Consider the following 16,494-nt stretch of genomic DNA (forward strand, 5'->3'; position numbering starts at 1 on the left):
CCAGGGGCCCTCTTCAAGGCCCTTAGTGGGGTCCAGGGAGCAGATCCCCCGGAAGCTCGGGCTTTTTAGGCATATACGGTCAGATGAGCATATATTTATACCTCATTTGTGACATTGGCAGGTCACTTATCATTTCTCTCTCTCTCTCTTTTTCTTTTCTCTGTAACATACATTTACAAAAAGAGAGGGGTGCTCGAGCACCCGAGCCCAGCCGTTCTGCAGGCCCTGACATGAAAGCTTCTAAATAAGCATATTTTTCGCCCGACTGTAAATTTGGGAATTTCTAATTTTCCAACAAGCGCATACATGCGCGTACGCAGGGGGGGGGGGGGGGGTGGGGGGTGGGGGGAATGGGGTTAAACCTCCACCTTGAGTTTTTTTATGTGTATGTTTTGTGTAACCCCCCCCCCCCTTTTTTTTTTTTTTTTTATAGATAAAAAAAAAAAAAAAAAAAATTATGCCAATGGCTAACCTAAAAAAGGTGACCTTACTCCCCCTCCCCAACGGACCAAAATGTCAAATTTTCAAATTTCAAGACAAAAAAAAAAAGTGTCCTCTTACCCCCCAAAAAGAAAAAAAAGTGTCCGCTTACCCCCCCCCCCCCCCCGAAAAATACCGGAAAATCATGTCATTTTAGCAACATTTGTAAATCACCGATATCGAATAAGATATACCCCCCTCCCCCCCCCCCCCCCCCCATCAGTACGCACGCGTTCGGGGGCTCATGTCTTCTCACCCCTATAACAAGAAAAAAAAACACGCTTTCCCATCCTCTCACAATATTTCCACGATATGCGCGAATCGCTATTATAAAAACCTCCATTGATAAATATAGGTGGCATGCGGAATGTTTAGGAAATTTAATTCCTGTTTACTCTCCTTTTCTTTGAATGGAATTTTATACGTGATTTAATTCAGGTTTTTATTATTGTTATGTTCTTTGGGGTTAAAAATACAAATCATCTTTACTCCTTTACTGCTTCTATGCCCATGCACATCTCTATAAGGAGATAATAAACGTTAAATGACCACAAAGAGCATTTTTTGTTGGTGTCCCAAAATTTGGCCGATCAATATTTTGTTTCATTGGGGGGGGGGGGGGGGGGTAAGGTCAGCTTTTTTGGGTCACCCATTACCACAAATTTTGTATTATTATTTTATTTTTATTTTCATTTTATTTTTTAAATTAAACACAAAAATTGAACCCCCCTGCGTACCCGCCTGGATACTACTTAGAAGATCTAAACAAAATCATGTTATCTAATTTTAATTTATAAAGATCATGACTTGATTATTATCTTTGGTTCATTTTGTTAGAAAATTACAGTAATTTAAACTGGATGACACAAGGGAGGATGCTACTAGCTGCTCCAAAAAGAGTGGACTGTTTACTGGTATCTTAAACTAGTCTGCCTACAGGGATATGGGCAAAGAAAAATAATAATGCACAGGAAACAGCACTTCCTCCTCATAATTCTTTTTAATGTAAATATTACAGTTCAAAATTAAGCTTTAAAAAAAAACTGTGTGGATGCAGATTACATGACATGTAAAACATGATGTAACATATTGTTGTATGCCCTACTAAAGAGCAAATTCTGAAAGAAAAGAGCAGGAATTGCCCTATTCATGACCTTCGGCGGTGCACAATATATATATATATATATCTATAGTCGAATGCATAAGTAATACATTCACTATAAAATAAAACAATTACAAAAAAATGTCTCTTTTTTTAAAGAACAAAATTGGAAACTACTGGTACTACGATATGTATGAAATCTAACAACCGTACACAAAATAGCTTTTTATAAGCCTTTACCACACACAATAATAAAAACGTTCAATAACAGAAGTACTTTCTTTAATAGATCATTTTGCAATTTTTTAACATTTTACAGATATTCCAACAATTCATCACACAATACAAGATTTAAAGCATTTTATGCATCTATTCTTCTAGCTATAAAATGGATTTAAAAGTGAAAAAATGTGTTGGTATAACTATAAAGATTGATGGAAACAAAACAAGCAGCCTTCAAATGGATAATTTTGTAATCGCTAATTTTCATCAACATGAAGAAGAAGCAAGGCTTAATGCCATACTCGATAAACTTTTGAATTATATTACCCTTTAAGTTTCAAAGTTATATTGATTGATCAAATTTGTAAATTCACCTTTATTAATTAGTCATTCATTTAATACACAGGACGTTTCGCCACGACAGTCTTCCGAGGCGTCCGATCGTGCCTTGTGTGAATAGGGCCTTACTCATAATGCCTGGGCAGAAGAAAAGCTTCTTTGTAAGCATGGTTACGGGGCCGGCATCTGCTTATGCCTGCCGGAGGAAGACTCGAAAGCTCGTGCTACTTTGCCATTGACCTGAATGGAGGGAAGAAAAAAAAGAAGCACGATTACTATGTACCTATCTGTTACAATATCGGGAGGTAAAGTCTGAATGATACGTAACTGTGGGAATTGGACACCATTTCAGTGTTTACCGTACCCTAAAATGGGGGTGAATCAATCACCAACAACCCTGTTTCACAAAACTTGTTTTCAATAACAATCTACAATAAAATGTTAAAAGCTACTGAAATCGTAGCATTTGATTGGCTGAGAGCAAATTTGTTATAGAACTTTATTTTTTTCTTTATGGAACAGCCCCCAAGAGCTCTTACGACCAACAGGTCTTATATATATCATCAAAATTATTGCTCTTAAGACTGAAATTGGAAGATGAATATTTACCATGGTGATCATCGAAAGAAGATCTTCCTCTCCCGCATGCTGTAGGATAGTTTCTGTCAAAGCTTGGATAAACCAGCTTCCTCTCTCTGCGTTCCTCCACGACACAAATCCTGTTTTAAAAAAGCATGTCAATATCAATATACAAGTCAAATTCTCTGACCCTTATCAATTCAATTAAAAAATTATTGTTATTATAGCACAAACATGGTTCATACAAATACAATTTTACATGAAAGAAAGCCATTTGCACAATAGATATATACATGTAAAAAACTAGCAATATAATAAATAGGACTTAGATTCTGTAACTAAAAACCTCCCTTTCCTTTCCCTCCATTTCCTTTCCCACCCTTTCCTTTCCCTCCCTTTCCTTTTCCTCTCTTTTCTCTCCCGGCCTCTTCTTTTTTCAAAAAGCGTATAATGTCATCTCCATTCGATCATTTGGTGTCCCATATGTTACTACTTATTATGGTAGCAATGGTAGAGCAGAAAATATGGTCTTTTATAGACTGGTGTCTTTTTATACAGGTGGTCGCTGTACGGCACTGGCAGGGTTGACTCTATAATATAAACCAAAGCTGAAATTATCACTTGATTTTCTTTGTTTTCTACGCGCAAAAGATACGCCATGCACGACCCTTTTGATCCTTGGGTTATCAATTTCTGATGGAATTTGTTTGCATGGTAGGCGTGGTAGGCAGGAATGATGTACCGTCATTTGCCCAATTACATTGCCTACATTCTAGATCCTGTTTTCATCAAACTCCTTATTGGCTTTAAAATCCCCCCGAATCTTACCTGGCCCAGTTGCATATGCAAGGAGCATGTCGCTTTGACTGGGCACCTTACTACGACTGGATGCAAAGCTATCGGTTGAATCTAATTCCATTTTAAGCATCATCTTGGCCAGCTCTTCGTCATTAATCTGTGCATCGACCTGAGGTTTGGCCTGAGCGTTGGCCTGCGCATCACTTGCGGCTCCATCAGTTGGGGGTACAGCTTGGCCGTCTGTTGCTTCTACTCCATCGTCTAATTTCTCTGTCATTGGCAAGAAAAAAGGGTAAAAGATTTTATTTTACCTTCGACGCCTCCTACAAGGAAACCTGGGACCCGTTTCACAAAGCCTTTTTTCAATGACAAATAACAAAAATCAGTGACAAATCTGCTGATAACCAACCAAACCGATGACAAATTTCGTGAAAAGCCCCTCAGTTGATTTCATACAATGAGCTTGAAAAGAGACTCTATCAAGTTTGATTCCAAATATCATGTACCATATAAAGCCTGGAAAAGCCTGGAAAAGCCTGTAATGGAGATGTGTCAGGGTATAAAAACTGGCATCATATTTTTTGTTTAACGAAAAATGGGCGTCCAGACTTTGATTTTTGGCGCCCATGTGTCCCGAGCACCTGTTAGTTTTGAGCCATGCTCAATAGAATGCCTCAAATAGCAAAACCACATTCTTTTGAAAACCTCATGGAACATTGGATGCAAACTTTTTGAACTAACTGTTTGGAGTTATCTGTCTCGACACATATAGTCACACTAATGTGTTCAGAGATTACATGCATTAAAAAAGTAATCACATAATTTTAAGTCACAAAGGCTCAACAGCCTGGATAATAAAGTCTGCCATCAGTAGAATGTAATAGGGTTAGGATTAGACCTTAGGGTAAGGTTACTTGTTTGTTGGGGTATTCTGTAGTTTTCCACTTCTTTTATTATTCATAAAGGGGAAAAACAATCAATTTGCTGCTTCTTCTATCTGCCGTGTGAAATGCAGGACTGTACAGGTCTGAATTATTTGTTTTGGGCCACTGCAGTGCTCACAACAGTGTTTTTTTTAACACGGTGTCTTCACATTTCCAATACTATCAAACATCAGAGTGGTCAACCTTAATTAAGGAACCTCTGAATGATAAAAATCGCATTAAACATAATTCCTCAAGCCTAAATCTTAACAGAAATGAGTACAGAACAGTTCTTCATCATTTACTCCTGGTGCTGTACACTCAGATCTTTGAAAGCTGTACACTGACAGAACATCTCCTCAGTATGGTGGTGTGACCAAAGTTCGCGCGTGACCAAAGTTCGCGTACTAAACACTAAAAGCGCTTATAACAGGAGAACGATACGCGATGCCTGTGTGGGACTGAGACAACGAAATCTTTGAGCACCGTCGACAACTCCAAAGGTCAAAATGCGGCATAAAAATGTGAATAAGCTAGCTTTTTCATGCTTTTTATCATAACAAATTGTGTTTTTTTTACATGAAAATCAGTTTATTAGAGGGATCGACTCCGAAAAATAATATAAAATTCCAATTTTCTTACGCGAAAAACGGAACCTGCGCGCCTGCTTCCACCGTATCTGTGTTTGTGAATTTCAATGAATCTATGGTTCGTAAGAATACAAATTTAAAAGGGGAAAGAGGAGAGACAAAGAGAGAAAAGAGCGAGAACTCGTGTATGGCTGACATATAAAATGGAGACACATGATAATTTTTTCAAACCAACAAATGACATGCAGATAGGGACTACATTGACATTAACACATAGTCTAAACATTAAAAATATTGTCTTTTATTTGCAAAATTTAACAAGGGTATTTTTATCGGGCAATATTTCAATGATAGAGAGAATTATTATATTTTTTCAAAGTTTCAATATAAAGTTCGGCTTCTGACTGAAACTACGTAACTTTTTGGAATGTTTACATATATAAAGCCCATCACAAGAGGGCAGTAAATATCATGCGCGAACTTAGGTCACACTTTTTGACGGACGTCGGTAGTGGTAAGGCTTCCGATATTCTCGTCTTATCATTGATTTGAAGTAAATAAAGCCTTGGAATGTTATATAATCTGATTATATGATAAATTACGAATCTTATGACGTATGGAACATGATATATGTTGATCTGGATTTTTTGAAATATGCAAGAAAGAAAAATATCCGCGAACTTTGTCACCCCTTATAACACAAGCACCCCTGATACAAATTTGATATAGAAAAGTTACGCACTGTTTACATCACGTTCTTTAAAACTCAATTCAATGGAATTGTATGCAGGCATGAAAATCTCTTCAGTAACTAAATACCCACTTCCAACCCCGTAGCCGACCTTGCAAAACCTGACTGAAAGAAGATATGACAGCATATGGCCTAGCAAAGGCAGATGCTGAAGACCAGGGGCGGTATTCTGAACCCTGTGTTATTGTATCTTTTCTCTCATCTCATTGGCCGCGCCTGAGCTCATAGTTTGGTGCGCTTGTAATTGTGCTTATTAGTAATAACATGGCGCTTAATCCTCATTTGCATATGCGCACGAGAGATAATATGACAAGATAATTGGTATTCTGAAAATTGTTGTATCTTTTATCTTATCTTATCTTGCATGGTATTTACAACAATATTTACAACAGGTAGGGGTTGTTGTATCTTTCGTGGTGATATAATGGCGGCAATATTTCTTGCCCAGAACCAACTTTGTGCCAATAGACGAGTTAGAAGAAGATTATGTGTTGACCGGAAACATCACAGATGAGAACTTTCTAAGAATTTAAATTAAATGCTAGGATGATGATGATTTTAATGCTCTCATCTTAACCAATATAGTGAAAGCGTGATTTGTCGTCATGATCCACAAGGCATGCCACAGCGCAAATGATGACGCGCGTAATAAGCGCTCACATAACTAATTAAGCCCAAGATTAGTATGCGCTAGGCGCACCTTCAGACATGGATAAAGTATTTATATTGGTTGACCTACTTATCATGCTTATATAAAACAGATTTTGATTGGGAGGGTCCATACAAATGGGCGTGTCAACAGCGGTCAAAGATAAGATAGAGGCGGTCCTTCAAGAGATAACACAGGGATAAAATGATGTTCAGAATACCAACTTACAACAATATTAGCGCTGTGTTATCTCTGGGAGATACAACAAAAGATAACCGTTACACAAAACTTACAACAATGTTCAGAATACCACCCCAGAAGGCTTGGAGAAGGGCCATAGGGAATGAAACGTCCAATCAAACAACATAGGAAAGAACGGACACCAAAAGATGACAATGATGATGAAAGTGTGACTTACTACCTCGACATGCTTGTAAGAAGAAGAGCTTGGGCTTTCCATTCAAAGTCGGGCATCGATCAGAACAAAAGGGACCAACTATGTCCTCTATCTTCACCAGACACCCGTCCGTGCCACAAACGGATCCCTCTTCCCATGGGTGAGTATGGCGAAAATGAAGCAGTCGAACTGGAGTGGTTGTGTTTCCTTACTTGTTCAATCTTCTGCTGGATATCCTACAAAATTTGATGAAATAATAAGAACAATTACACCTTTTGTCCCTGAACCACAACAGAACTACACATGAATTTTGACATGCTAAAACATGGGGTCTGTAGGAGAGGAGGTATTCCTTACATCTGCATTACAAACAATGTTATTTACTTCTGTTGTACCATCATGGACCTGGTTCTACCATTAACCAACACTCAACGTCAAAAGATAATAGAGACAGTGGAATTATGCAATATTTTGACTAGTTCTTATGAAAAATATAGTATCAACATAGATTTCAACAGAAGGCCCTGTTTATGATGCTCTTAGAATTGCACATGTGCTCACCCTTTTTTTGAGATCATTGTGTACAACTACATCAAAGTCAAGCTGTGTGAAGATATTCTCTAAGTTGCGACAGTCTATGTCTGTCCCCCTCCTTGGCGGCATGGTTTTGAAGTTTTTGTTGTTGATGATGAGCGCTATACCTCTAGGTTTAGATTTCATTTTGTAGACCTATGGGAGAAAACATTCAATACGTTCAATACACTGGTAAATTTAATGCACTTATTAAATTTGAGATCTTGATGACAATTTGGCACGTTATTATTTAGAGATAATTAAAGTTGACCGAGTTCTGGTCATGCGCAATAGCATTATGAAGGAAACTGTCTGGAAGTGATATGGAAAAAGTTGATAATGCATAGTGTAAACAGAATATGTGCAACGTGAGTTTTGGAATCGACATAATGATAAGAAATTGAATCATCCTGGCTTGCTTAAAGTCACTTGCACTGTACATGTTAGTGTGCACATGGGACTACAACAACAGGTAGAAAAGGGGAGGGAAAAAGAGAGGGAAAGGAAGAAAATAAAAGAAACAAAAGGAAAAAGAAGGAAAGAAAGGAAAGAAAGGGAAAGAAAAGAAAGAGAAGAGAAGAAAGAAAGAGAAAAAAATAAAAAGAGAGAGGAGAGGAAAGAAAGGAAAAGCTAAAAGAAAAGGAGAAAAGGAAAAAAGAAAGAAAAAGAAACAAAAGCAACGGCAGCTAGGAGAGAGAGGGGGGAGGTAAGCCTAAGAGAGGAGGGGTGGGAGTAAAAGAGAGAGGGGGTTTCTTGGGTGGAGTCGCCTCGTCCAGGGAGCTAGAAAGACACGCAAAGATATGTTGCTGTTTCGGGTCAGCTCTGTAGGTATTCTTGCTCGATCCTCGTGTACTATACCAATACAGAAGTTTGAAGTCGATGAGATGTAAATGTCGGTCGGCCGACAATTTTTTTTTCTCCTTACGAACTGTGACTTTTTATCCGCTGTGACGACTTCGAGACAGACTACAACTATAATACCTGTTTTTTCTCGAAGTTTCGCTTTCCTATGATATCAGTTAAAAAAATCAGAGGTTTAAAATTTTCGGGCAAACTAATTCAAACAATGATTAAAGGTACTATGTCCCTTTTGCAGGCCCAAAAAATGAAAAGTTTAAATTCCAACGGCATTTGAAAGACAATACTAATTTAGAACTTCCCTAAAAAAAGGGGGGGGGGCTTGAAAATGTCTTTAAGTGGGAAAATAACGACTATTAGTTGTCGAATCGACTTAGGAGCTATAGAGCTAGTAAAGCATGGGCGTCAATCCTGAGGAGACGGGGGGACACCCCCCCACGAATTTTCAGGTGGTGAAATGTCCCCCCCCCCCCCCCATGATTTGGGGTTAAAATCTTCTCTCTTTTTTCTTTTTTCTTCTTTCTTTCTTTCTCTCTTTCTCTCTGTGTTGAGAAAAATCAAGCAAATCAGGCGATTAGATTTTATTAATAGATACGTCATTAATATTACATTCACATTACCGGAAGTTCAAACATTGGTTTAAGATGAAAAACCTTTCACCAACTGAAGAAAAAAAAACAAATTAATCCATGGTATCTTCCAAACCTTATGGCTGATTGTTCAATTGGAAAAGACAATTTCATCTATCTACCCCCCCCCCCCCTTGCGTTCTTGTTCCTGTTAGTTGAACTTAAGACTGTTTTTTTTTTTAATTTGGCAAAAATTATGCCCCAAATCAAGCCATCTATCCATCAATTTCAACAAAAAATCTTCAACTTCTGAGGGGGGCACATCCCCCTCAACACCCCCCTGCGTTCTTGTTCCTTGTTAGTTGAACTTAAGACTGTTTTCATTTTTAATTTGGCAAAAGAATGCACCAAACTGAGCCATCTATCCATCAATTTCAAAAAAATCTTCAACTTCTGAGGGGGTGTGCCCCCTCAGACACCTCCTGCGTTCTACTGTTTTCTTTTTAATTTGGCAAAAGTATGCCCCAAAAATCAAGCCATCTATCCTTCAATTTCAAAACAAAATCTTAAACTTCTGAGGGGGGCACCCCCCCCCTCAGACACCGCTCTTTCTCTAATATTTTATTGAAACGCCAAAGCTTCCGCGCGAAAAAATTCAGACAAGGTTTTAGAGTCGAGAACGGTACAACGAATCGTCTTCTTTCTTTAATAATTTAAGGAAAAGTCTCAGCTTTTTGGCCGCGCTTTGCGCGAGAGGAGAAACTGAATTCAGACAAATAGGGCTAATTAAGAGTCAAAGACGGTACAACGAATCGTCCTCTGTCTCTAATAATTTAATGAAACGTCTAAGCTTACGCGCTTCGCACGGGAGGAGGAACTGAATTCAGATAAGGGTTAAGAGTTGAGAACGGTATTTTCCTCGAAGTTTCACTTTCCTTTAATATCGCTAAAGAAATCAGATGTTTAACATTTTCGGGCAAAACTAAATTCAACAAGGATTAAGAGTAAAGAGCGGTACAACGAATCGTCTTCTTTCTCTAATAATTTAATGAACGTCTTTGTGAATATATATCTATATATATAATATTTTTATGTATTTTGGGGGTATTTTTTGTAGCGTAGTAAAGGTGCTGTTAGCACTGACAATATCTTTGAGTTTAAAGTTTTACTTAGGCTTTTGTCGTTGTTGAAATCTTGTCAAGTTTTCCGTGACTTTTGATTTTTGTGTGTGTCGTTTGCTGAGAAGAACATTTCTTTTATAACTTGTAAGATATTTTTTTTTGGTACTGTCTTAGTTGTTAAGTATCTTTACGTATATGTGATACAATATGTAAGGACAATGATTTGAGAGAATTCCATCCACTTACAAGTTCACTATCATCCACCATAGTTTGTGGATACGAGCCTGAGGCATCCATTTGAGTTGAGCTGTAGTCACCAGTGCTATCTCTGGCAGAGGCCAACTAAATAAAGATGAAAATAATAACATGATCAATAATAGGGAAAGTTCATGGTGTATGGTCATTCATCCTCCCATATGGGTGTGTTTATGGTTGTTTAAAGCGTTCCATGTCCTACATGGTAGATAAAATGTGAAGCATGTTTGAACCGCAAGGAAAAATAAATAAAAACTGTCTTTTATTTTGCAGTTCACTATGGTTAAAACCGACCAAAGCGCACTATATCAAATATTATTTGGGAGAAGAAGAAGAAGAAGGAGAAGAAGAAGATAAGAAGTAGAAGAAATAGTATAGAGAAGAAGAGGAAGAGAAAGATGAGATTTTGATGTGCCTAATACAAGAAAAACGGTTGAATAATCTTGTTAACAGTGTTCTTATCTAAGCATTTATTCTTGTTGTCTAATTTATGTATACAGTAAATCAATCGAGAGCTTTTAAATTTCAATCTACCAAGTACTAACCAAGTGGCACTTGCTGGGTAGGCTGACCAAACGGACCCGGTCTATTGTCATGAGGTGTCGTAGCCTGGGTCTGGCCCATCTGGCCCTGTGAAGGTCCAGACGCCGAGTATCCTAGCAACTTTGCTAAATCTACTTGGTTGGACTCGATCAGGGACTCTACTAGACTAGTGAAGGCCTTGGGACCCCTCGTCCTCTATCTCCATCAAGAGCGCCAATTCTTCTCTCTCTCTCTCGTGCTGCGCTCTGACTTTGATAATTAATATAAGGAGAAAGATTGCTGAATTTATTTCTTTATTACAAAAAAATTGAATATGATTTTTAAAAGAAAAATCCACTCATTTGCATATTTATGGTAATTTATGCAAAACGCCGGTAACGAAATTCACATTTTTACCCATAAATCATATATTCTTCATATTTAAAGGTAGTACAAAGTTTTGGAAAAATTTGAAAAATTGGCTGGATAGTGATTTTTTTATAATTTTGCTATATTCGGATGTATTATGTAGTATACAATGTAAGCACTAGAAAATTTAGCCCCTAAAATACTTCTGCTTTCGAGAAAAATTGAATACCGGTATAAACATTTACTAGTGCTCTCCGGTCAATTTTGATAAATTTCAAATAGCGCCTACGGCCATACAATGGTAGCTGCGACCATGAACTCTCAGAATATGTAGTTGTGATATATAATTTCCAAGCGGGAATAGCCAATTGGTCGATTTTAGTCAAGAAACATTGTTTAAAAGCTCAATTAAGATCTTGACCTTGAGAGGGAGCTATACAACAGCAAGAATTTATCATTTGCAATTTCATCACTTTAGACTCGATTTCAACCGCGACAACGATCACTGAATATTGTAGGATTGCATATGCTTCCAATATAATCATTTGAACCAAATTCATGACCCCATACCAAAAACTTTGTATTACCTTTAAGTAACAATCAAAGAAACCAGACTTTCAAATTTCAAATTTCAATTGAAAAAACACCGAAAGATATTAAGGACGGCATATGTTTTCCTCTTGAAACGCAAAAACATACCGCTGGGTGTGGCAGCTGAATATACAATGGCGTCTTATTTTGTTTACACAACAAATTCCTTTATTTTTGTATCGCTGCATTTGTCATCAAAATAAAAACATGCGCGGGGTTAAGAGTGAGGCAATAGATTGTACATTTAGCCTGACGGTAGTGAAGTAAGTGAAAGAACTCAAGAGAAGATAAAAAAAACAGGCACTGAAAATGTGTGAGATGTCATGGGACATCGTCTGTTGTGCAAATCAAGTCCATCCTGTGATCTCACACATCTCAGCAGCGTTCGGAGATCTCTTCTGGTGCTATGTCGGGCTGTATTTAAAGGACAAGTCCACTCGAAAAATAACTTACTTTCAATATAAGCAGAAAAATCAGACAAACCAATAAAAAAGGTTTAGCAAAATCGGATAACTAATAAGAAAGTTATGAATTTTTGAAAAAGTATGTAAAACTATTGAACAATGAGAATCACAACACAAATTGCCAAATTGGTTATCAGTTTGTGACGTCATGTCCTCACTCTTTATCAATTGCTTTATTAGTTTAATCCCATTAATTTCCCTTTTTATTCCCCAAAACTTGATTTACACCCGTGCCTTTGCCCCCTTTATAAGATTTGTATCATATTGAGTGCATGACATTTCTCAAAATCTTTTATGAGCTTTGAAGAATTTATACTATTTTCTAAATATTGTATATTCATAATTATAAGTAAAAAAAAATACTCTATATTAGTGCATCCACACAAAAACATATTACTATCAATCTAACTTGGATGCTGGTGTGAAGAAATGAGATTCTTAAGGAGAAAATAGGAAATTTATATCATCAATATAAAGAAAATAATTAGTGGATAGTATGGACATGACGTCACAGACTCAAGAGTGAGTTGCCAATTTGTCTAGTGATTTTCAAAGTTTTTCATGTCATTAAAATTCATAACTTTCTTATTAGTTATCCGTTTTGCTCAAACTTTTTTTGATTGGTTAGTCTGATTTTTCTGCTTCTATTGAAAGTAAGTTATTTTTGGAGTGGACTTGGGCTTTTAACGTTTGGTAATTTATAATAATCAGTACTTCGAATGATTCCAAGCATTAAATTTTGATAACCTTGCCGAATCAAAGTTTCAACTTGCAATAATGAAAATAAAGTTAGTTTTTAAAATCAATGAATATCTACTTTAAGTAACACTAAACCTTACCCTAACCCTAACCGCTAGGTCTTCAACGTTGATGTACATAAACCCTATTGGTAGGGTATTTTAAAAATTTGTGTTTGATTGGTACAAATGTATCTTACGGAGCTAGTATGACATTCAACTTACATTAAACTTCTCTATGTGATGATTTTCAAAGATGCGTCGAGCAATAAGGCCAGAGGTCACGCCTACAAAGTCCATGTCCGTTGAGAGGATTACATTTTTTCTCTTTATGGTTTCTCTATCCGCCTGCTCCATTCTTAGCTGTTTCCTTGTACTCTGACTGATTTCTAAGAAAATCTGATAAATGAAAATGATATGGTAGTGAATAGTGAGTGATTATGCTTGGGGAAAGCTCCATAAAAAACTCTGGAAAATGTTGTGTTTGACCAGTTAGAGAGAAATCAAATAAACAAAATGACACCAGAAAGTTATTCAAGGAGTTCTGTAAGCATGACGACATGACATGGTACAAACATTGAATAATTATAATGCCCTCAATGGAGAAATATATCATATAGATACAACCAGGAAGTTGGAAAGAATGGACATACCGTCCAAGAGGCCCCTTTGAAGTAGTCAGTAACACCACGAGTCTCCCCCCCCCTACAGTCCCTCTAACTTCAAGTTAAATGTTGTGTGACATCCAAGGGCAGCTAGTCCAAGCTATTTTGATTGTGACGTACGGGACATTCAGAGACTTTAAACAAGAAATAACAACATATTAAATTATTTGTATGGCTATCTTTTGGTACGAGTCTGTGGCTATTATGGGCTAGTTCATTTGTGGAAATTTTTAGTTCTGACCAACTCTTTAATTACTGTGCTGCGTGACGTACGGTTTGCAGCGTCCCGTGATTTAGTTGATTTTTGGTATGTTTTAGTAGGGTATCTCCACGCTGGAGTTACGGGTCAAAGTATGGATATGATTCTGAATTAGCGCCAAATTTTTTGATCGCGACATCTCTTGGAATCCTTCAACGATAAATTTTCTAGTTGAACCAATTTGTAGTAAAATATCCTTACATTTGGTAATAATTAAAATAAATAAATTTGTGTAGAATATGAGAAATCATAGGTCGAATAACACATTTCATAATATCGTCCAAGTCTCCGCGAACTTTGGTCACCCCTTCATACTACAAAGTGCAGTGGACGCTCTAAGCCCTCCCTTAATTTCCCCGGCCACCGGCCACCCACAGCTCACCCCAGCAAGCAGACCAGCCAGTGACAGGCCAAGCGGGCGGCTTATTATGCGTCGCCGGTGTGACCGCGTAGAATGTTACCCGCACCGATCGTCCGCCTATTAGAGATCGATCGAGAGCGGACGATCGGTGCGGATTTTATCCGCGCAGAATGTCCGTGTCGGACATTCCGTGCGCGCCTCAAATGTCCGACGGACAATCTGTGCGGAAGAGGTCTCGCACCAATAGTCCGCCTGCCGCACCGAATGTCCGTACTCTAGTCCACATGTATACACATTCAATACAAGTATAATTATACTTAATGAATGAAACAACTGGATAACCCATATTCAGCTTTGCCAGCTAGCTAGGGATGACACTACAGGTCTTCCCGGCGCGGATCAAGGGGGGGGGGGAGGGCCTTGACCCCCAACCGCCAACACAAAATGACGAGAGAGAGAGAGAAGGTAAAGTGGAGAGTAAGGGAAAGGAAGAAGAGGAAGAAGAAAAGAAAAGGGGAAAAAAGGAGATCGGGGCGAAAGGCCTTCGCCACCCCCCCCCCCCCCCCTCAGCAAAAGAAAGAGAGAGAGAAGAGAGAGAGAGAGAAGAAGGAAAATAAGGGAAAGGGAAAGAAGAGACAAAGGGAAAGGAAGAAGAAGAAAAAGGTAATAGAAGAAGATCGGGGGGGCTTTACCTCCCAGGCTGTTCCCCCCCCCCCCCCCCCCCCCCAGCAAAAAGAAAGAGAGAAGGAAGAGAAGGGAAAGAAAAAAGGGAAAAGAGGAGATAAAAGGAAGAAAAGAAAAAAAGGGGGATATCAGTTGCAGTTTTCCCGCCAACAAGTTGGGGATCGGGGGGAGGGGGCAAATAGCCCTTCCCCCCCCCCCCCCCCCCCCCTTCTACAGCAAACTTAAAAGAGAGAGAAAAGAAGGAAAGGGGAAGGGAAAGAAAAGAAAGGTACGGGAGATAAATTGTGAATTTTTCCCACCAACGCGGTGTGGATCGGGGGCGAAAGGCCTTCGCCTGCCCTACCCTGGCCCCTCAGCAAACAAAAAGAGAGAGAGAGAGAGAAGGAAGGAAAAGAAGGGAAAGGGAAAGAAGAGAGAAGAGGAAAGGAAGAAGAAAAGAAAAAGGGGTCCGACAGGGCCTTGCCGCCCATGCTGTTGCCTCCCCCACCTCCCCCCCCCCCCCCACCGCAAAACAAGAGAGAAGGAAGGAAAGGGAAAGAAACAAAAGAAGAAAAGAAAAGAAGGGATATCAGTTGCAATTTTCCTGCAAACAAGATGTGGATCGCGGAGAAAGGCCTTTGCCTCTGCCTCCCCGACCACCCCACCCCCTCCCCGCAAAAAAAAGAGAGAAAGAAGGGAAAGGGAAAGAGGAGAGCCAAAATGGAACACAAAAGAGGAAGAAGAAAAGAAAAGGGTGAAAAGAAGCAGAGATCAGTTGCGATTAATCCCACTAACATCGTGTGGATTGGGAGGAGGGGGCGAAAGGCCCCTGCCTCCCTCAGCAAACTTAAATGAGAGAGAGCGAAGTAAGGGAAGGGAAAGGGGGAAAAAAGAGGAAGAAGAAAGGTAGGGGAGATCAGTTGCAATTTGTCCCGATTTGTACCACCCCCCCCCCCCCTCAGCAAAGAGAGAGAGAGAGAGAGAGAGAGAGAAGGAGAAGGAGAAGGAAGTGAAAGGGAAAGAGGAGAGAAAGGGACAGAAAACAAAGAGGAAGAAAAGAAAAGGAATTAAGGAAGATTAGTTGCGATTGTCATTGTACAAATGTATTTATACATTCATTTATTTATTCTTGTTTGATAACAAAAATATGAATATAAACTCACAATAGCAACAAAATTAAATGTAGAAGGAAACTATCTTGCTGAGAGCAAGAAGCGCAAAAATGATCATGCATTTGCATGTACATGTAAGTGTATCATTAATATCATTCATATTGTTTAATTACATCTTGTGAAATAGTATGCATTCAAGCTTTTGGGATTTTGTTGGTGTATTTTGTATGAAAGAAAGCATTTTGAGCTTATAATGCACATGTTGCAATTTCAGGTGCAACTTAGTGTTCAAATATGGGTTACGCACGGCCAGGCATTAGTGTAGGAGTTGGGTGTCGATCCCGGGGGGGATGGGGGGATATACCCCCCCCCCCAATATTTCAGGTGGGGGGATGGCCTGTACATTCATCCCCCCCAATAATTCACCATAAAAAAAGGAGAAAAACTAATGATGAGAGCCAGATGGGAGTAGTTAATGGTTATTACTTGCAAGATGACCATCAATATAGGCCTACACATGTTGCTATCTCATTTTCATAATACAT

At 38.7% G+C, this 16,494-nt stretch overlaps 1 protein-coding gene across 1 annotated transcript; it reads right to left on the minus strand.

Moving 5' to 3' along the window:
• Window positions 1-1,461: 1,461 nt before the first annotated feature.
• Window positions 1,462-13,246, minus strand: LOC594735 (caspase-3). Its single transcript, XM_030980034.1, is given in 9 exon segments — window positions 1,462-2,323; window positions 2,326-2,383; window positions 2,753-2,862; window positions 3,551-3,790; window positions 6,852-7,037; window positions 7,226-7,241; window positions 7,392-7,559; window positions 10,198-10,293; window positions 13,115-13,246. Coding segments are annotated over 9 exon segments (1,134 nt in total). The 3' UTR covers window positions 1,462-2,195.
• Window positions 13,247-16,494: the final 3,248 nt, after the last annotated feature.

This window comes from Strongylocentrotus purpuratus, unplaced genomic scaffold (assembly GCF_000002235.5).
Source record: "Strongylocentrotus purpuratus isolate Spur 01 unplaced genomic scaffold, Spur_5.0 spur5_scaffold_10, whole genome shotgun sequence".
In the NCBI taxonomy this organism is placed as follows: domain Eukaryota; kingdom Metazoa; phylum Echinodermata; class Echinoidea; order Camarodonta; family Strongylocentrotidae; genus Strongylocentrotus; species Strongylocentrotus purpuratus.